We start from the raw sequence: 21,923 nt of genomic DNA, 5'->3' as shown, positions 1-21,923 counted from the left end.
ACAGTCTAAGAAAGCCAAAACTATAGGGTCAGAAAACTGACCGGTCATTGCCAGGGACTGGCTGGAGGGGGCAGAAGCTGAGTACAAAGCAGGGCTGGGGACAGTTTCTGGAGTGATGGCACTGATCTGCATCTGAGTGCAGCGGCGATGACCTACTATGTGCATTTGTTAAGACTCAAGGAACTGTACACTAAAAAGGTCTAATTTTCCAGCACGTAAATTATGCCTTATGAAAAAAGAAAGTGGTACACTAATAAATACCTTCAAAGGAATAAAGGAAACCAATAGGGTGAGGCTAATGAGGAGGTATAAGCTTTTAGTTAATAGCCAATGTTATGAAAAAGCAACTTCAAATTAATAGGTGACTGACAAAAAGATTATCAAAACAACATGCAACTTAGGTAAAGAGGCAATAATAACCTTCATCCTATACTCTCCAGATAAAAGAGGCCAATATTTTCATCACTATTCTTTTATTGGCATGTTCTGGAGGAACAAGTAGTATTTAATAGTACTAATCTACTGTGGCTTCCCTCGGTTTGAAAGATCAGGCAAGAAAGCATGTACATCACTCCTATTCTTGAGCCTTCTTTAAATAGCCCACTGGATCTGCCAGGACACTGGAACTAAGACATGAGGGGCACTCTAAACCCCCAGGACATCTGTGGGAAAACCAAAACAGTGGCTCACGTGAGTTGTCAGAATGTGATGGAGATTATTTACCACTTGAAAGTACAGGCATTTACTAGAGAGATGGGCTTCCTAATGTGAAATTTACTAATATGATAACTACTTTAACTAAAGGTCAAAGTAAAAAAACTCCTAAGTCCAAGAAAAGGAAAGATGAATTGTATTATCACAAATAATACATTTTACTTGCCTATAAAAAGATTTTAAAACTATGGGCCAAAATCTATGTCTCTTTCCTAAGTCAGGCTGACCAGTTTAGAGAAAAGGGGCAGAAGAGAAGGCATTCTGTGCCTGATCCCCACCAAGCAAATGTAGGATTGTCCAAAACAAGCGATCATTTTCCACCACTGGAGCAATATGTTACGAATTCCCTTCATCTCCTCCTGTCATCTTCTCCTTCATCTGCTACAGAAGGTGTTCTTTTTGTGGTCACCTTATCCTTTCTACAGCCTATAATCGGAGTCTCCATTCTTGATCGTGGACTTTCTACCACCCTTGAATCAAATGTCACTGAAATGCACTTGCTCAGAATGGTGCTTTTTGAGTGTACAGAGATGAAAATGCATAGACAGGCATGACTAGTGGATTCGTGCTTAGACACTACCACAAAATTAATTTTAAAAATTAAAGGAAAACTGATTTCAAAATTTTTAGAAAATCTGGTCTCTACCGGCAGAAGAAAGGATAGGAAGAAAAACAGAGGAGAATGATACAGAGTAAAATGGCAAGAAAAACCAGTACAAAAATCCCTAATTGGTAAAATCAACTGAACAAAAGTGAAAAATCTTTTTGAGAGTTTCAGCCAAAATAAAAGATAGTTTAAGGTAGGAATGAGCTTAAAGAATGCAACCAAAATTATCCCTTATTCTACCAAATGATGAGATTAAACAAATTGCAAAATGAATTAATTTTCTAACACTTGAAGGCTATTCTTCTCTGTATGAAAATTCCACCAGGAAAGATTTAAGTTAGATCACAAAGGCAGTTCCTAAAAGCAAAGACAAATAATATAACATGCTACTTAAGTAATCTTCTCTCATATTCTAAAAAAAATCAAAAAACAAAGAGCCTGATAGATTCCTGCACACTGGCCTACACTGAAATGCGCACAGTTGACTTTCCGTTTATTGAGCACTGTGTACTTAGTCCTCTCCGGGGGCAAAGTCAGAAAGAAACAGTCCCCGCCCTTCGGGACGTCATAATCATTTTGTTAATTAAATAGGAGTAACATTTGCCCTCACCAGCACCAGTACTAAACCATGCAGCTGCTGTCCCTGAACGCAACAGGATCTTAAGGGAGGGAAGCAAGTCGGAATCTGTGAGTGTTAGCGCCCCGAGGCGATGACTGCAGCCTTGGCTGGGGGCTGACTGGTTTCTGCCTCAGCACCAGGTGGGGAGGAAGGGTGGCACCCTAGAATAAAGCACAGCGCCAGCACACAGCAGACCTCTCAAAGTTCACATCAGCTCCATGAGGGCTTTGCATCGATTATGTTTTTGGACTTGTACTTTTTTTTATTCCAGAGAAGTTTAAACATTATCTGGAGTTAGAGACTCAATTTTTAAAACATGGCCTAAATACATTTTTTTGAATATTAGGTCTTTATAATGATCCTTTTTAGGTAAAGCAGTTGCAAAAATATCATTTACAAAGCATATATTGTCACACGTAAAAGGCAGTAAGAGTCTATTTTTACAAAGTTCAAAGTGATGGTGTATCTTGTAGAGGAATTCCTCCAGACTGCTAATATTGCTCTGGCTTTGTAACTCTTCCTCCCTGTCACCCCTCCTCCCTCTCCCTTTTGCTAATAAACTCTATAAACGAGCAGTAACCAACTAGGCTTTGAGAGAACACTCCTAAGCACATGCCTAACTAGTTCGGCAGCCACCTTCCTACTGAAACATAAAACCCCAGCAAACTGCACTTCTTCCCTGATGTTTACTAAGGGCCAGCTGACTTCTGACATTCATCATAGAGCTGAGATAAACAGAGAAGGCGGAATTGGAAAGACAGGTGCAGGCCTCTCTGGCACACTGATCTAACAACCTTTTCCTCCAGCCCCTTCAACTGGTTAGGCCTCCTCATCCTTCTAGTCTTAACTCATTTCATCTTGGAGACTTGAGGCCCCACCCACCACTTCTAAGAGTCCTCATGGCAAGTTGTCTTCCTCTAACCAGCACCACCGCGCTGTATTCTAATTGCCGGAGTTCTTGTCTGCATTCCCCGCTCAATTGCAAGAGCAAGGGCTGTCTTGTTCATCTCATCCCCATGACCCAAGAGCGCTTGACTTGAAGGATGAGAATGCACAAGGCAAGGAAAGTACTATTCAGAATGTTTCTATTTCTAGTTAATTCCCATTTTCAAATTGCCCAATGGAAGTCATTCTTGAAATAGTTTTTCTCCTGACATATTAAAATTGTAATTATCAACAACTATCAGCACAAAATAGGAACCACTCAGGTAGTCATGGACTCCACAGCTTGGGTGTTCTTGGAATGGTTCTGACACCACACCTGTGCAAATAACCATCAAACACTGCAGCTCTTCTCACGCTGTCCTCACCACCACCACTCCACATTGAATGGGGAACTTGGTGGGGCTTGTCCCAGGGCCCCTTGTCTTAGCATTCTGCCTGCCAACTCCTGATTAAAGCTTTTAATAGAAAATGGATGGTTTTGCCCTTACAGAGAGGTCCAAATGTTGAGTGTGTTTTTCAATTCACCTTTACCTGTTAACACGCTAACATTAAGCTTGTGGCTGCCTACCTAGCCCCTCAAATAATAAACCTATATGAGGAAACATAAAGCCACCTCTGGCAAGGCAGATGCACAGGCCAAAAGAGGAAAGCTTAGCTATCAAGAATTTTGTCTTTTACCACAAAGAGATTTCTTGTGTGTCAAGAATGAAACACATATATCCAAAATGGGGAAAAGTTACTGGATAAAATTTTGGTCATGGTTTAGAACATCTATTCTCTGTTGTTCTAACATTTAGAGCAAAATCTAGCAAAGCCAGTGCCTTCTTTTGCCATCTGCAATGCGATCTGGTCATTCTGGGACAACAGCCAGCAGTTTGGAATAGGGCTGAGCAAACCCACAACATCTCTGCACATTAACATATTTAATTAAAGCTCCCAAACCAAAAACCAGTCAGACAGTAAATGAGAGAAGGGGCTGCCTACAAGCAATTTAGATATAATCATTTTCAAACAATAATGACCTGAAAAATGGAGAAAAAAACAAAAAGTTGTAAAACAGCTAAAGAGAACAGGCATATGTTTTTAGAAAAAATAAAAAATTCCAAGAGCTCCTCTACTGAGAATTTTTTGGATTAGAATGGCAGTTTATACATGAACCATAATTCATTTTACTGTTTTAGTTTGAAGACACAGAAAACGAAATGCTGGTAAGCCTTTCTCATACCCCGTAGTACGTGGAGCACAGGTTTTTTGTTTGCTTGTTTTAGGTTTGTCAGATATTGACAAGTCTTAACTAGCTTTCGACTAAATTCTGTTGGTTAGGTTTCATTTGGCCTCAAAGTTGCCATGGTTTAAGTCCCTACTTCTCATTCAGTGATAATATTTCCAGACCTCCATGTTAAATATGCATCTCATTTCCTGGCCTGTATCCCATACCAATTTAATGACCACAAGAAAACATTAAAATTTCTTATATACGTTGCCAAAAATAAGTAGACACTCTAAGTGGTATATAATTCTCATTTTTTCACAATAATATCCATATGTTATCGTTATTCTCTGTATTAGGAACGACCAATTGCCATCATAATTTCAAAGTCACATCTCTATTTCAAAGATAATTTGGCATATTTTCTAAAGACCCACGTCATAATTTTTTGAAATATAGCTTACATTCAAGTAATCTTCCTATTATTTTTATATTTGAGTTTCTTTATCACTAAAAATTTTCCAAACGTTTTCCTTTTCCTAAGGATTCAGAAAGTCCACGGACAAATGCACACCTAGCAAATGCTTAAAATGCCGACACTGCTATGCTTTGAAAATATTCTGAACAACCAACTCCTAGTTTGTTAAATAATGTAAGAACTCTAAAGAATTTAATCGATGCTTCTCTTTAGGAATCACCATAGAGCAATCACACCAAGACTTCGAAAACTTATAGAAATCCTTCTCGAACCTCCCACTCCCAATCTTTGCATTTAAGGTAACGTCCTCCCATTATCAAAATCAAAGAGTTTTTAAAAATCAGTCTTTCCTTTCTGCTTATAAATTATGTCAGGCAATTGTTACATAATGGTCATGATTTGTGCCCCAGGTCAAAACTACAAAATTCCATTAAAGGTCTCTGCTTACCATCCACCCCACATACTGACAGACGAATTTTCTGAAATCGCTTTTACCATGTGACTTGCCCACTCCAGAAGGGAGGGGCCACCCAGCTTTCAACTCCTGTGGGGTCATCCAGATCACTTTCCCGGGCTGCTCCTGTACCGCATCCACCTCATCCCCCTGCCTTTCCTAACTGTACTCCTTTTCCTGTCCCCCAACCCAGACACACAGGGAACGCACTCCCTCCAGCTGGCTAATAGGAACCCCACCTGCCTGCTGAGGCTACGAAGTTCTGCCCACAACAGGATCTTACCTTCTGAGAAGTATGGTCCATCTAGTCACAGCTACAAAACTTAGCATCTAATTGGTTTTAATACAAAACACTACATGTAACGTTTGTTCTTCAGACCTTCAATAAGCTCCCCAAGCACACAGTCTGTCTATACATTTTTGTTTCCCTCAAGGAGACTAAAGCCTCAAAGTGCTTGTGACATTCTTTTAAAAATTTTTAGCATTTTTTAATTGTGGTAAAATCCACTGTGAGGCATACAATTCAGTGGCATTAAGTACATTCACACTGTTGTGCAAACATCACCACCATCTGTCCCCAGAACTCTGTGACATTCTTCTCATCATCTGTGGGAGGCAGATGGAAAACTGTTAGTTTCTCATGCTAAAAATCCAATGTTAATTCATAGAACTGTATGCCTGAAAAAGGTGTATCTTACTGTATGCTAGTCATACTTCAATAACACTGACTAAAAACAAAATGAGAAGGATGTGGAGGGAGATGGGGCTGGTGACATCAGGACTCAAACCACGATGGGGCAGGGGCAGGCAGGGAGAGATGGGGACTTTATCTGAAGGCAGAGGAGCCCTTAAAGAGTTTGATGAGAGTAGTGGCATTCACTCACTCATTGCCAACATTTTTGAGCACCTATGTTCCAGACACTGTACCAGCCACTGGAGTTGGTCAGACGTATGTTTCAGAAAGTTCATCCTGGCTGCAATATAGGTGGTTAAGGGGCAAAGCTAATGATTTTTGCAATCATCCAGGTAAAAAGTACTAAATTAAGGCAGTAGCAGAGGGGGAGAACAAAAGTTATATGTATTTTTAGTTTACCTATTAACAGGGCCACCACTGAATCACTGATTCCATCATTTAGTACTGTTGTTTCATCACTTGAACCAGTAGTTACTTTAGGCTGGATAAATTTTATGTGGCACACCAAATAAGCATCAAATAAGATCTGTCAGCAACAAAGAAGCTGTGGCACAGGATGATGATACATAAATTGAACATGAGTTATGTTCAAGGCACTAGGGTGAAAAAGGTCCAATTAGATCAATATCATTTTGGTGGAATATTTACAGCCTGCTTAGAAGGAAAGCTGTTATTCCACAAGGCTTTTTGTAGATGAAACTGGAGATGACTTGAATATTTAACAACACAGGAGTGGTTAAAAAGACTGTAGGAAACCATACTGTGAAAAACCACACAATGGATCTATATGTAGTAATGGGGAATGTTCTCCAAAATATACTAAGTAAAACATGAACTGCGGAACGTATTACACAGCGTGATGACATTTATGTAAAAACACTGGTATGTTTGTACAGGTAAGTATCTCTATAAATAGAGAGAAAAAGGTCAGAAAAGAATATACATAAGGGGGCTGGGAACGAGAGTGGGGGGAACTTTCAGTTTGTGATCCATAGCGCAATGAGAATATAGCCATGTATACTTTCCATAGAAAAATCCAGTTTTATAGGTTAGCATACCAAGTCAGTAGATGGCATTACATCATAGGCTCATAGCTCCTCCATATAATCTTTATTGGGAATTCAAATCAGCTAATGATGCTCATAATAATGGCTAAGACTATATAAGTGTATGTGTGTGTGCACGTGCACACAAACATGTGAATCTTTTCAAAAATTTGTCAAGTTGCTTTTACACTGTAATTTTTTTTTTAAAGATTTTATTTTTTCCTTTTTCTCCCCAAAGCCCCCCAGTACATAGTTGTATATTCTTCGTTGTGGGTCCTTCTAGTTGTGGTATGTGGGACGCTGCCTCAGCGTGGCTTGATGAGCGGTGCCATGTGCGCGCCCAGGATTCGAACCAACGAAACACTGGGCCGCCTGCAGCGGAGCGCGCGAACTTAACCACTCTGCCACGGGGCCAGCCCCTACACTGTAATTTTTAATGACTGGTAGTTACACGTATCAGAGGACACTTGCCATGAAAACATACTGGCTGTTGCAAAAGGTTTCTCCTTGAGTTACAAGAAAATCATTTAAGAGAAATACATAATATATTTACTCTCACTTAAGTAATTAACTATAAAGTAACCTTTAGAACACAAAACTATTCTTTGCAAATGAGCAAGTCAAATTATAACAATCTTTGATATTTTAGTTCAAAACGCACTAAAATAGCATGAGGTAGTACTTTCCTATTTTTACCATTATATTTGAAGTGCATGTTGATGCCACAAAGTCATTTAGCAATAGTAGACACCGGGTCAGTGTTCTAAGCCTCTGGGCTCAGTCAAGGATTTTGTTTTCTTGGTTTTTAAATTCATATCTCCTAGAAATACTAAGTAGAAAATTGGGCACAGAGTGGTGGAGACTTTTATTGCTTATTTCTTAATTTTGTAAAGAATATTTTAAAAGGCTGTTACAGAAGACCATTTAACAACTCTTGCTCAGCTACAATTGAAAAATTAATTTAAGGGCCTTGTTCCAAATAGAAATTTTCAGACAAACTTCCCAGCCTCAGCCCATTTAAAGTTAAAAAAAAAAAAAGGCAAGATAATTGGCGTAAATGACTACAAAGGAGCCCAGAGGATGCTCTGGAAAGCTGAGGGTTGAGAGCTTCATGCAGAAAGCCTTGATAAGATGTCTAGACTATCTGTAATCTGCTGATTGTGAGGAAAACCAGGTTAATAAGAAAACTTGTGAGGCCAATGGCTACAGGAATTGAAAAATGCGTGTGAAATTCGGGATGACGTGTGGGAACAGGGATTCCAACACCCCTTTACTTTAGTTCACAGCACTAATTATCTACGACCCCAGTGACATTTAGGAGTGACTCCTATCACAGATGCAAAAACGCCACAGGAAGGAGGGGGACAAACGTCTTTAAGCGTCAAAAGGGAATTGTAAAAATGAGGGCAGGAAGAAGACAGGAACTAAAAACCCCATTACACCTAGTTCTTAGTATGGACTGAGTTGAATATGACAGCACCAGGGGAGGAGACAAGGCAAGCAGGCTGCACTTTGTGCAAATAAAAAAAACTGTGTCCTTTTTTCAGGTGGGCTCTGGGCACTAGAGGGGTGGAGAGGCACGGACTATGTTTCAGTCCCTTTTACCTCTTTCGCTGGGCAGCCTTGTGCAGTGAACAACCTGTACAACTTGGGAAAATTACGGTTAGTAGTTTAGTTAAAGGATGAGTGACGTGAATCTATTTGTTTGACCTGAATGATTGAATGGTAAAGCGTAGACAATTTGGTAAAGAAACAGTCACAGTTTCATTTAGTAAACCACTTGTTAAATTATCTGAACTGAGAATTTTAAGGGACTGCATTAGAAAAAGTTCATTTACATCTTGGTTATTATTTTCATCAAGAGTTGAGAAATCAGTCACAAAATAACCCATAAAGGAATGAGATATTAACACCTGTGATATTGTGATTTATAATACGAAATATATATATATTTGATCTTAGATCCCATTTCTGGCCAGAGCTCCTAAAACCCTTGGAATTTCTTAAGTGATGAGAGCTATAAAGGTGTCTTTTGTTATGTTAATGAGGCAACTTTGGGACCAGCACCTCAGGATGGGGTTCCTTGCAAGGGGAGCTGACCATGTGATTAGAGCGTTGGGACTTTCCGTTCTACCCATGCCCCTAGCCCCGGGAGAGGAGAGGGGCTGGAGATTGAGTTCAGTCACCAATGGCCAGTGATTTAATCAATCATGCCTGTGTAATGAAGCTTCCATAAAAACCCCAAAGGAAGGGGCTGGCCCCGTGGCAGAGTGGTTAAGTTCACGCGCTCCGCTGCAGGCGGCCCAGTGTTTCGTTGGTTCGAATCCTGGGTGTGGATATGGCACTGCTCATCAAGCCACGCTGAGGCAGCGTCCCACATGCCACAACTAGAAGGACCCACAACGAAGAATATACAACTATGTACTGGGGGGCTTTGGGGAGAAAAAGGAAAAAAATAAAATCTTTAAAAAAAAAAAAAACCCCAAAGGATGGGCTTTCAGAGAGCTTCCACGTTGGTGAAAACGTGGAGATTCGGGGAGAGTGAGGCACCAGAAGAAGGCATGGAAGCTCTTACCCTTTTCCCCATACCTTGCCGTATGCATCTCTTTCACCTGGCTATTTGAATTATATCTGTTTATAATAAATCAGTAATCTAGTAAGTAAAATGTTTCTGAGTTCTGTGAGCCGCTCTAGCAAATTAAACAAACCCAAGGAGGGGTTCACTGGACCCTCCCATCTATAGCTGGTCGAAAAGCAGCACAGGTGACAACCTGGACTTGCAACTGATTTCTGAAGTGGAGGTTGGGTGAGGGGGCATTCTTGTGGGACTGTGCCTTCACCTGTGAGATCTGAGGCTATCTCCAGGTAGACGGTGTTGGAATTGAGTTGAGCTGGAGGACACCCAGCTGGTGTCTGAGAATTGTTTGATGATGTAAAATGACACTGCCTATACACACACTGGAAATGGGTGCAGAACATATTTTAACACCAGACACAATGAACATTACTTTTCTATTTCTCCACAGAGTGACTGCCTGCTTCCTTTCTTCCTAACACATTTAGAAATCTGTCAGTCCTAACGGCCTCAAAAGCTGCAACTTTATAGCAGAGCTCTTCTTAAAAAGGAGGACTGAGGTGGCTGGGACTCCCACTGAGATCAAACATAAAGTGCCTTTTCCACTTTTTCCTGGGCCCACCCCTCTCCCCATCGAGTCCCTCTGGCAAGCGCATTGATTTTACTTATAACTGAGTCAGCATCTTGAAAAACAGTTTGACAGCAGAATATGAACTCATTGAGATATTTTTAATTACCTTATTGGTTTACTCCCCACTCACTCTCACACCTTCCCCAGTTAAGTACTAGCATCCAAATATCCCAGAAGCCATGAATGAATGCTCAGGAAACTTGCAGCTTCTATGAGAAATACAGCAAGAAATCAGGCCCTGTTGATTCTAGTAAAGGCAAAACTGACCCAGGTTGCCTAGAGAGGTCTCAGCCCACCAACAAAGGTGTGAACACCTGATGCCCAGCTTCTGACCACCCTGGGGGAGGAGGGGATGAATGACAGCAACATTCTCCTGGGGCCAAGGACACAAAGCAAGAGGGAGGGCTGAGAAGAACTCTGGAACAGAGAGGGCCTTCACTCACCCATGGGGAGAGTGGGTGAGGAAGGCATGGTAATGCAGAGAAGAAAGGCTGCTGACTCCTGGCTTTGGTTACTCCACATAAGCACCTAGATCTGGAAGGTATGCTTCAAAGAGATTACCTGCATCCAGGTTTCAATACCTCACAGCAGCACTTTTCTTTTCTTTTTTTTGAAAGATTCGCCCTAAGCTAACATCTATTGCTAATCTTCCTCTTTTTTTCTTTCTCCCCAAAGCCCCAGTACATGGCTGTATATCCTAGTTGTAAGTCCTTCTAATTCTTGTATGTGAGAAGCCGCCACAGCATGGCAAGTGACAGACGAGTGGTGTGGTTCTGCAACCCGGAAACGAACCTGGGCCACTGAAGGGGAGCGTGCTGAACTTTAACCACTAGGCCATCGGGGCTGGCTCACCTTTTCATTGTACATTAACAAAATCCTAACTTGAAATTACCTTAAATACCTAAAGATGCCTCTGGAAAAGGTTTTCTTCTTCAAGGAAAAAAAAGTGAGTCTTTCTTACCTCAATAATGTAGAGGACCACGTTCTTGTAGAAGCAGTACAATATGCACTTGGTCACCCGATTGTAGCTCCAGGCGCCGTGAACCAACAGGAGCTTCTCCAAGTAGGAAAACTGAAAAAGGAAAGTAACATGTTCAGAAGAACCCAACATATAGGCGTAAAAGTCACAAAATGTCTCCCTGAGCAGAAGGCAGATGAGTAGCAGAGGAAACCAGATTCTGCAGGTAACCGGAGAAACCTGTTCACTAAAGGCAGAGCTTTCAGACCCAGTAAGAACAACTAAAATCTCCTCTTAAATCTACACAATTATTATTTCCCCAAACACGCTGCTGGACTTGGTTATTCTCATGAATTTCTATTTACCCAAATGCCTTTTTAAGAGCTTAAATATTAAAGGAAGGTGGACATCTGAACTGGAAGAAAAGAAAAATATAGTGGGAATCAGACGCCTCTTTAATCACAAAATTTATGGTGACACCAGGAGCAAGGGACAGGGACACTCGTCCACCAATACTCTTTTAAACAAAAGGACACACATATATACACGACCTATTTCCATTGTCAATCTGCAGGTTAAAAACAATTACGCATGCACAGAGCACACACACACACACTCTGCCTCCTTCTCTATCTATTTTGTTGCCCTTTTTGCCTCCAAATAGTACAGAGCACCTCTTGCTAGAGTACTATGTGGCCAGGAAAAACAAAACACCAATAGGCAGGTCACTGGTACTATGTCGAGAGTGATGTATTGGCTTTGGCAATTTGAAATATTCAGCGATATTCCAATAAAATATTAGAGTCTTCTTTGGGGCAAGGGGTCATTGGGCATCACTCAAATCACTTCTCCTCAGCCTCCCCTTAGCCTGGCTTTGCCTTCCGTGTCCTACTTCTCGAAGGTCCCAAAACCGTGAACATTGCACTGGAGGGGGCAATTGAGTTTTTTCAGTTTTGTAGATTGTGTTGTGCTTTGGCATGGTGCACTGTCAGGGGAAATCCTGTTTAAATTCACAGCTTCTATACATTCGATTAGCCTCAAACAGCACTGAGTTCCCCGTTGGTTGCCCTGACTTTCAACTGTAATCCCCTGTTCTGAGTCTCAGGGCCATCCACAAGCTCAAACCCCCTATTCTCCCAGGAGAGATAATCAGGCTGCATTGAGAACATCCACAAACACTGGAGATTCTTTTGCTTTTGTAAACTTCCTATTAGTTTCAGTTTACTTTTGAAATTAAATTTGTAGAAAAGAAAGACTCTTACTGAAAATACAGTATTTTTTTAAAAAACAGTTCTCTCAAAAGGAAGCCACATAATTTCCACTAGCACCAAAGAAGGGAACTCAGTCCGATATGACATCACCTTTCAATGAGTTCTTCCAGAAGATCAGGGTAAGGCAGGTCACTCATCTCTGGACTCCAAAAGCTAAACGACAACTTCAAAATGGCAAGAGTAGGTGCATATGGAAAAATAAAACTCCCCATAAAGGCTCATTAAGGATTCCAAAGGGGAATGGGGAATCATAAAATAACTAGCTAAACAAATAAAAAGGAAGTTAGGATGTGACCTAGACCCCCCGATGCTCAACTTCAATGGGCACAAAGAACATCTGCTGGAGTCATCCGCAGGACTCAGCCTCAGCGCTGCATTGATTTGTTTTCAGGAAAAGAAACATAGATCCTAAATCAAAACGCTGTTTTCATGAGGCCATTTAAAAAGCATTAAGGTAGGGGGCAGGAACGATTCTCTCTGAGGAGAACAGGCCGCTGAGGGCCAGAGGCGCCGGCACAGGCTGCCCACCGGCAAAGCAGCAAATCCGGGGTGGTGGTCAGCGCCGGGGCTGCCCCTGTGGGTAAACGGACAGGCAGGCGGAAGGGCAACGGAACCAGAGCGTTGCGTGCTTCCTAATTTTCCCAAGGACAAGCCTTCGAGCTCAGTTCTTTTCTTCTGTACACAACCCTCCAGGGCACTTTCTCAAAAACTCAATCAAAAATTTATTCATCCATATTAAAATAAAAAGATAAAGCACAAGGTGTTAACTTCAACCAAAGATATTTACCATTTCATTAGGGGCCAAGAAATTCATCAAAATGCGGCACTTCCCACTTAGCAATTAAGGCGGAGGAGGCACACTGCCAGGCGGAGGGTGTGGAACAAGGAGGGATGCTGCCCTGAAAGAAGGGCATCTCTGTCCACTCGGCACAGGACCGCGAACAGGAGAGACGAAGACCCACAGACCCGCGGGCGTGCCTCAGTTCCTCTGGCAGAGGCGACTACTATGCTGGAGGGGCAAGAAAGCCCCTCAGCAGAGTTACAAAGCCCTGCCCCCTCTCCACCCTTCTGTGATGCTTTTAATTTGAAGAGAGCAAATGCTCGGTTCCTCATCCTGTGAGTATGCAGTTTCAATAAAGCAGGTCATGGAATCTCCCTTCTCAAGGCATTTTAAAGAAAAAGACAGACAAATATTTGCCTGGAACTCCTAGGAAACCTCTAAAGATCCCTTCCAGCCATATGATGCTATAACTCAAGTATTTAATAATGCTGGGGTATATAACATCTATGGTTGCTGACAGACTACAGGAAGCGTGAGTCCCACAGGCCTTAGAGTAGTTGACTCAGGAAAGTAAACGGGCAGGTGTGCGGGGCTGGTCCCCAAGGTCACACGCAGGGCTGCTGTTCTCTGACCCTGGATTCCTGGACTTGAAGCAGGTCACCTAATGTGAAGGAGCCCCAGTTTTCCCACCTGTAAACTCAGAATTCCTTTTCCTACCTACTTTAGCAATTATTTTGAGGATTTATTTGACGTCAACAAAGGAACAGGATTGCTATGGCGCACTTTTCAGAGCCATGAGGATTTTGTGATCCCTCTGTGTTTCCAGGACCTCGAGCAGAGAGAGGATCTGAGAGGTGATCTAATGCAGAGCCCTCTCTTGGGGAGGTGGAGCCCCCAGGCTACAGAAGACCAGCCTGCAGCCCTGGGCTTGTTGGAAGCTCTTTCCTGTTTTATAGGCAGGCCCTGGTTTCAGCTTGAAGGGAGAAAAAGCCATTATTACTGGTGTTCATGTGATTAAGGTTGACACATTCTTCAAAAGACTAAACATGAGGGAACTCTAGCTAAGCAGCAAACACACAGGCATGCAATCACGACACACTGCGATCTGGAGATAGGAGCAAACGACGTGTGTGCATTGTGATGTCTAGATTTTCTAGATGGTCATCTGATCTAGATCCGTACCCTAGGGGTCAGGAGGTTAGTTATTTTCCTTCACTTTTTGGCTGTCATTAAGGAGTAGACAATTTCTTTCATCCTCAGGCCACCTGTACAGTAACCCCCTCTGCACGCAACGTTCGATCCACAGAGGGCTGGGCTGAGATGACCTCCTTACAGAGGCTGTGTGCTACTGACCATGGGGTAATTACCACCCAAAACTGGTTCATGCTCTCAGCAATGCATCTCACAACAGCGGTCCTGGGCAGCAGCTGTAAATCACTACTTTCCCTTGATCTTAAATGCCTGATGAGAGAGTGTTCCAGCACCTTCTGAAAGAGGTGAGAGGCCAGGATGGGGATTATAGAGACCTTTCTCTATAATGTTAGGAGTACAGCCACTCTTCGGCATGAGAAGGCATAAGGAAAAGCACACACAGCAGATGTAGGAGTTGAGGGTAAGAGATTATTATTAGCAGGATCCGAGACCTGTCTGTCAGGAATGACACCTCACCTGGATCACAGAAAGCTCAGGCAATCCCACAGCTGGCCAAAAGAAACCCAACCAGCAGGAGAGGGTCTCCAAACTGCACAAGATCAAGACTATAAAGAAATAAAATACACTGATGGTTTCATTTAGACAGCAACCTCAAAAGGAGCGGCAGAGTTATTAGGGCTGGACTGAAGGTCAAGCACCAACCAGACCTTCATGCCCAGATGACATCTCTGTCAACAGGATGGGACAGCTGGTCAACCATGCCTCTGACCTGTGCAATGGCGTAATCCGAGTTGTTGGTCGCCTGCATGCCTTCGTTCCCACTGATTCCCACACCCACATGGGCTGTCTGGATCATCCCAACATCATTGGCACCGTCCCCGATGGCAAGGGTGATGGCCTTTACCCGCTTCTTAACCACATCCACTATCTCAGACTTCTGCAGAGGAGACACTCTGTAAGAGAAGAAAGAGAAATTATGACTATACACATCTTTCCAGAGGAAACAGCTGTAATCTAGATTTAGTTGTATTAAAAGGGCAGTTACGGGACAATTTCCAAATTCAATGCATACGTTTTATGCTCATGTGCAAAGAAGCTTTCAGAAAACAGTAGCTTGTGGCTTTCAAGTATTTGCCAACTTTACAGATGAAATACACAACTCAAAACTAATTTAAAACACAGCCCATTTGTGATCCCTGTGCTCAGTGGGGCCTTACGTGCAAACTCCTCAGAGGAGCATGTGCCTCCTGAATGATAAAGGCTGCTCAGCCAGCTACAGAGCTTTCAGGAAATGTCTTCCCAGTAAATCATAAAACTAGCAAGACTCCATTTTTGCTTTGCTGTACATCATACACAACCTAGGGCTGGCAAGGGAATTTTCTATAAAATGTGCTTTCACAGAAGGGGAAGAAAAGTGGCAGGGCTTGAGAAGTGCAGAAAGAGGACTAGAGTAAGAGGAAGGAAGAAAAACTTCTCCATCTTCATCCCAGAGATGGAGACAGTGTTTGAAGGGCAGCCAAGGAAGAAGGATTTAAGAAGAGGAGACATGGGGTAGAAAGCTTACTAAAGCTGAACTGCGCAGAAGCACAACCCAAAGAAGAAGATAAGAGCAGCCTTTGCCTAAGAGGGGCTGTTTCCACAAGGAAGCAGACAAGGTGGGGTATTTTTTGCAAGCCCTCAAGTTGTCTGGAAAGAAGACCCAATATAAATCTATGGGGTCTATATCACAGCAATGTCAACTATAATGGAGTGTTTGTCCAGAGTATAGGACCAGACAATACAACAACAGGAATATCTCAGGACTGATTTATTTTAAATTCTGAATTGGTGAGCTGATATTTAATTTGGCAAATTTATGGGTAAACTCCTGAATGGCTAAAGCGTGCGACGCATGCGTGCACGTGCGCACACGCGCACACACACACACAGACTAAAAGATCTTTCTGGGTTTCCCAGAGGTATATATACTGGCCACACTCACATATGGACTATGCAGTGCTTGTAAACTAGAATGGACACTCAAAGACATTCTCAGTAGAACTATGATCTCTCATATGGCCTCCAACCCACGAAAAGACCTAATTCCAACAGAAAACTTAAATTTTACCTTATATTGAATTTTACCAACCCTAGAAAGAAATGTGTTTGGTGAGACAGTAGCTGAATTTAAAGCACAGGTTCTCTGAAAGCCTTTGCTCAGTTATAAAGAAATGAAAATTAGCAAGTTAGAAAAACAGAATTAAGGGTTGAAAGGGCTTTAGGAGCCATGTTGTATAATCTAATATCTCTTTTATCATCTTCACAGGGATTTTCAGTGATGGGAATTTACTGCCTCCTGGGAAAATTGCAACCATTAAAAATTATTATTACTTTTTTCTTGTTGATAAGCATACTTGAAAGCACTCATTCTGTCGTCTGGGTTAGACTTGAATAAGTCTAACTCTTCTTCCGAATACTAGGAAGCCTGAAATATAAGGACCCCTGTCACATCATTCCTCCTAAATTTAGCTCAGTTTCTGCTGGCTGAACAGCTTCAGGTCCTTCAACCATTATTTAATAGGCATGCTTCATAACTTAAAATAGCTTCCAAGTATGATCTTCTAGACAGCTAAGAGCAGAAGAGAACAAAATCACCATCTCCCTGGTAGCAGATGCTAGACTTACTTTAACATAGCTAAAAATGTAAGTACTGAAAGGTTTACTATTATTTATTATCGAGCTTCCAGTCACCTAAACGTAAGCAATTTTAACATACAGGGATATCAGCTGGATCGATTCCCTCCAAGTTTGTTCAACTGCTACTTGGAGCCAAGGGCTGATTTTTACATTCCTCTTTCTCATTAAACTTCTGATTGGCAGACACAACTCAGAGTTCTAATTTGCTACACAAGTGCAATTCTCCATTTCATTTTTGAACTCAACAGAAGCAGAGATCAAATATGGTACAGGGAAAACAACGTAGGATTCAAAGTTAAATAACTGAGCATGATCTTTTCTATGAGTCCTTGCCTTTTCATCAATGAAATGAGGAAAATGACAACCACTCACCCAATGAGAAGGTTGTGATGTGTTTATGTGAAACCACTGTGTTAACTAGTAAGTGTGAAACAAATGTTATCTCTCATCCCACCTGCAAAACCTCAGTTGTTGGAAAAAAATAATTGGACATATTTGAGAATTGCATGCCATCTGACCCATTGTTCCCAAACTCTGTATGTAAGTATTCTGGGGTGCTATAGTGGGAAACCATAAATTTTCAAGGAAAATAAAGCAACATCTTTTATGTAAGTAAATATCCTGTGAAAAATCAATGTGGATAGGCAATGAGGGAGGCAGCATTCACTCTTATTCCAAGGTTTGAGAAGCTGTGCAGTGCTCAACACGTGTACCATACCATACCATCAGTAAGTGACTAGGTTAAGGATGACAGAAATAAGTATTATTTCTTTCCATTTACGTGCGTTATTGTTTCAAATGTCTGCTAAGTTGTTAGGACATAAACACTTCTTAAATTGTTTGACCTTACCTCCTGAATAGTTAGAAACCGTTCAGTTTTTCTTTTCGCCTAGGGGCTTTGCAAAGGAATTACTGTGGCACTAGGATACTGTGAATCCAGGGAGTCTGGGAACCTCTGCGTTCCTAACTTCTCTCCATGATTACATTAATCATTCTTCAAGTACAATTATTCACCCACTGAAGTGGAACTTTACCAATCAAGTGGTGCCATCATTTCGTCTCGAACTCCTCTTCTGCATCCACAAAGGTATCACGAGAGCATGGAGTAGACACTTAAACAGCACTAGGCTGGCCTGAGGCTGCAACTCCTTGAGATTCTATATGCCACCCAAGTAACCAAGCAAGTTGGCCTCTTTATCAGCTGACCTGAAGTGTTCTGGAGAGAAAGGAGGTCCACAGGGCAGAAGGGGAGCCTGCGGGGCAGAAAGCTCAACCACACGAACACCGTGCCGTGGGAGGTTGCAAGGGTTGTGGTGGCGGAACAGGGAAGTTACTAAATAAATTCAAGGTTTTCTTTGAGCTTAAAGTCATTGCTTTTCTGTCAGGGGCTTTAGCAATAAGCCAACCATCAGGAGACAAGCAGCAAGTCAAATATACTCACTTCATTTGCCACTCTGGGATGTGGATCTCAGTAAATCGAGTCAAGTCATGATTCTGATGGCTTAAAGTAAAACTGTGAAAGTCCGACAGCTGCCTTTCCCCAGAAAAGCAAAAATAAAGAGAAAACCTGACCAGGGTATACAAACCAAGTCATATCCCAGTGTTTTAGAAGCATGAAACTCTCATCAAGGATTATTATGCCCTTAGCTGTAACGCCTTGAGAAAACACGTCTAGCATATACTAGGAGTTCAAAATGGACGTCAAAAAGCTAATTTCTACAGAACTGAATAGGCACCATTACACTTCAGCCATGCACAGTATTTTACTATGCCAAGTTACCACAAAGCACAAACTAGCTTTTTTAAAATCTTAATCTGTGACCTGGAATCACATGCCATACTTAATAAGGATTCCCAGCACATAATACATTCCACCCATAAAATAAGAATTCCAGAACACATCTGAGCCAAGCTAGGCGTTTAGGACACTGCCATAACCTATTTTGGTGCATTATGAATAAAAAATAAAATCAAAAATCTTCAACTGGAGAGATATTCTACTTGCTTTTTTTGGCTAAAACAATAGATTCCAAAATAATAAAAATGTTTTTTTTCTTTTTGAGACTTAAAAAAAAAATTCAGTCTCCTGGAATATCTCATTTTATGGGATATGTGTTCCTGAAATTTAAAAACTCACTTTCTAAAGTTACTTCAAATATAACACTTAAGTAAAACCTTTGGTAACTGCTTCTATAGAATTAATGATCATGCATTAATTTATCTGATCTCCCAAAGACCTGGTCTCAGAGCGAGTTTCTAAATTCTGAATTGTAATATCACCTGAGCAAACTTAAATGCGTCCCCTTCCCTCTCAGCTGTCAGAGGGGCTGGCCCTCCATCACTGATTTGTAACTGAGCTCAGCTGAGCCAGGGGAGTTACAAGGAACCCCGCTCAGGGCACCCAAGAGAACTTCAACCAGAGCCACCACACTTACTAATTAACCAGATTCACTACAGACTTTAACTGTAAAGAATAACTTCTTTACTCTTTATAGTCAGTCCTTATGACTAAAAAGGAAGGATGAAGAGCACGGGCCTACATCAATGAGTCTCAGATTTTAAGTGAGCATCAGAATCACCTAGAGAGCTTGTAAAAACACAGATTCCCATTCAGCAAGTCTGGGGCAGAACCTGAGAATGTGCATTTCAACAAACTCCCAGGTGATGTCAGTGCTGCTTGTCTACGGACCCTACTGAAGTAGCCAGCACTGGCCTGGGCGTGATCACAAGTTGTCTCTTACTCAGATGTTGTAATTAGCTAAGCTTACATTTCCATAGCACAAGATACATGTACAACTTCACACAGCAACTTTAACAGTTAGGCAGCAGAAACACCGAATCTCATCTCTTCTTTCAAGCTTCGTATATACAGGTTCTTCTTTGCTTTTAAACCCAACTAGTAAGTACAAATTTGCACTGGAATTTTCTTTAAAATAGTCTTCTAATCTGAGTGTCTCACATAAGAGGGTGAGAGGCGAAAAATACTAACCAAAATAAGGTATACAGGACCTCATAAGTGATTTTTTTTTTAATGATGCAGAAACCAACATAAATGATTTCATTTGTGAAAGTTTCCATTTTCCTGTTAACGTAAACTTACGAAAGAGATTTTCTTTGATCAAAAAACATTGAAATAAAATATATCTTATTTCTTAAAGAACCCAGTTACCTGACGAAATTAAAAAAAAAAATTTAATCTCATATAGGGTTTGCAGATATACAAACACCTAACATGTAAGTCTAAAAATCTAAAAATAATCAAATTCTCCTACCTGTTAATAAGTGCTGCCATGGATGGCTGACCAACACCCTCTCTGACCTGTGTTCTTTTTTAGGTGCATTTAGTACATTTATGCAGAGCCAGTTGCCCAGGCCTTCCGGACAGTTACCCCCTTCTGGAATGTCCTATATCTGTGCTCTGATCCAAAATGTGTGACACTCTCAGATTTAATCTCATGTCCCAGTTGTGGCTCATCTCACTGTAGCTCTAAACTCCAAAAGCAGATAATTGTGTCAGCTTGGGTTTCTCCCTAGAGCACAGTGACAGATGTGGGACTATAGGGGAGATGGGGCAACAGGAGGAATAAAGGGGTGTCCAGGTGACCCCAATGGGTAGCTGTAGGCCAGCTTATTTGTAGGCACAAAGAAGTGACATTGAAACTCACTCAGTCAATGGTTCTAAAGTAGATTGAGGGACTCCCTCATTATAAAAACTTACACACAGAGAGGAGCTCTATTCTACACGAGGTAGCCGTGAGAGAAGGTGCCTCAGAAAGATGCAATAACTAAAGCACCCGGTCAGGCTTTGTTTCAAAGAACACGGTGCCTGACCAAGTGGCAGCCTCAGGAGGGCTGGAGCTGGTATGGAACACATCTAAAAAGCAGCATGAGAGCTTACAAAGAAAAAGCAATCCATGAGACAGCGGGTCTGGAGTGGAGCACCACGCACCTAGGTGTCAAATGAGCGACACACACAGACTTTCAGGATGAGCGTTTCTAGCATTGGTTGCTTCAGCTGTGAAAGGCTCTGTCCTACCCCAGCCTGTCCTCCACAGATTACGCTGTTGTGGAGACCCCCTTAGGAAGGATTTCTCTCAATCCTTAAAAATTTCAAAACCACATTAGATCAGTATTATAAAAGATGGAATTTCCTACAAAACACCACGTGACTGGAGTCACTATTCTTTCCTTACCTCACCAGCTGCCTCATGAAGAGCGGACAGACCACAAGGAGACAACATGGACTACCAACTACCAACGTTTCAAAAATTCACCCCCAAGTTATGTAATAGGCACATGTATTTCTGTAAACTGTTTCTTCAGTGTAACCGATTGTACCCATTGTGCAGATATGTTTGTCTCTCTAACCTCCACCTTTCATTCCTCTCCCACCCTTCCCTTTCCTCACCCTACCCTAAGTGCTAATCCAAGGATTTATACAGAAGATATTCAATAAATGGTGACTACTAAAAGCATGATTCTAAGACCACTTACATCTCTAACTGTAACTATGAATAATAGGAAAAAATACAGTTCTACTCAAACAGGAATACATTAACTTCCAAATAAATAAGAGACCTAGAAACATGCTCTTGGTGTATAATCGTGAACGACTACTTCCACTCATAGATGGAGAGAATGAAAGCAGTACGCAATGACTGGACACCTCCATGAGACCTAAATTTACCACCCACGGAAAGTAGTTAGAAACACCCCACTTTTCCTGTGGTCCAGGGATGAACAGTGTTTGCAAACTTCCCGACCAAATGCACCAATGGTCTTCATTCTGTTTTCTACTAATAGCCTGTTGTTTTTTGCAACAGCTCTTAAGGATGTACAGCTAGCAATAATCTTTGCCTTCACACAGGGGTCTCTTGCTAGCACATAAGCCTGGCCTTCTTTCCCCTGCCTCTTTCGATCACAATGCTTTGACTCTTATAAGGCAGTAGTTAGCCCCTGTATATCATCTTACGTAAGCACTTTGAGGGCTTGACAGACACCAGCTCACCAAGTCTTTAAAGATGGTCTCAGGGATATTAGATGATGCAAATCACTCAGTCTTTATATTTAAGCACCTCACCATGTATTTGTTCTTCATACAATGATTTAAGT

General features: G+C 41.7%; 1 protein-coding gene across 11 annotated transcripts in view; it reads right to left on the bottom strand.

Moving 5' to 3' along the window:
* Nucleotides 1-21,923, bottom strand: part of ATP8A2 (ATPase phospholipid transporting 8A2) — a 591,936-nt gene that overhangs the window by 218,730 nt on the left and 351,283 nt on the right. For all 11 annotated transcript variants that reach the window (XM_070578675.1, XM_070578681.1, XM_070578680.1 and 8 more), the window contains 2 exons: nucleotides 14,905-15,088; nucleotides 10,935-11,045 (listed from right to left, as the gene is read on the bottom strand). In XM_070578675.1, coding sequence (XP_070434776.1) covers nucleotides 10,935-11,045; nucleotides 14,905-15,088 — 295 coding nt within the window. The remainder of the gene's footprint in view (nucleotides 1-10,934; nucleotides 11,046-14,904; nucleotides 15,089-21,923) is intronic.

The sequence above is a fragment of the Equus przewalskii genome, chromosome 16, assembly GCF_037783145.1.
Source record: "Equus przewalskii isolate Varuska chromosome 16, EquPr2, whole genome shotgun sequence".
NCBI classification, from domain to species: Eukaryota; Metazoa; Chordata; class Mammalia; order Perissodactyla; family Equidae; genus Equus; species Equus przewalskii.
The sequence above is the reverse complement of the archived record's forward strand: the minus strand, read 5'-3'. Positions and strand labels throughout refer to the sequence as shown.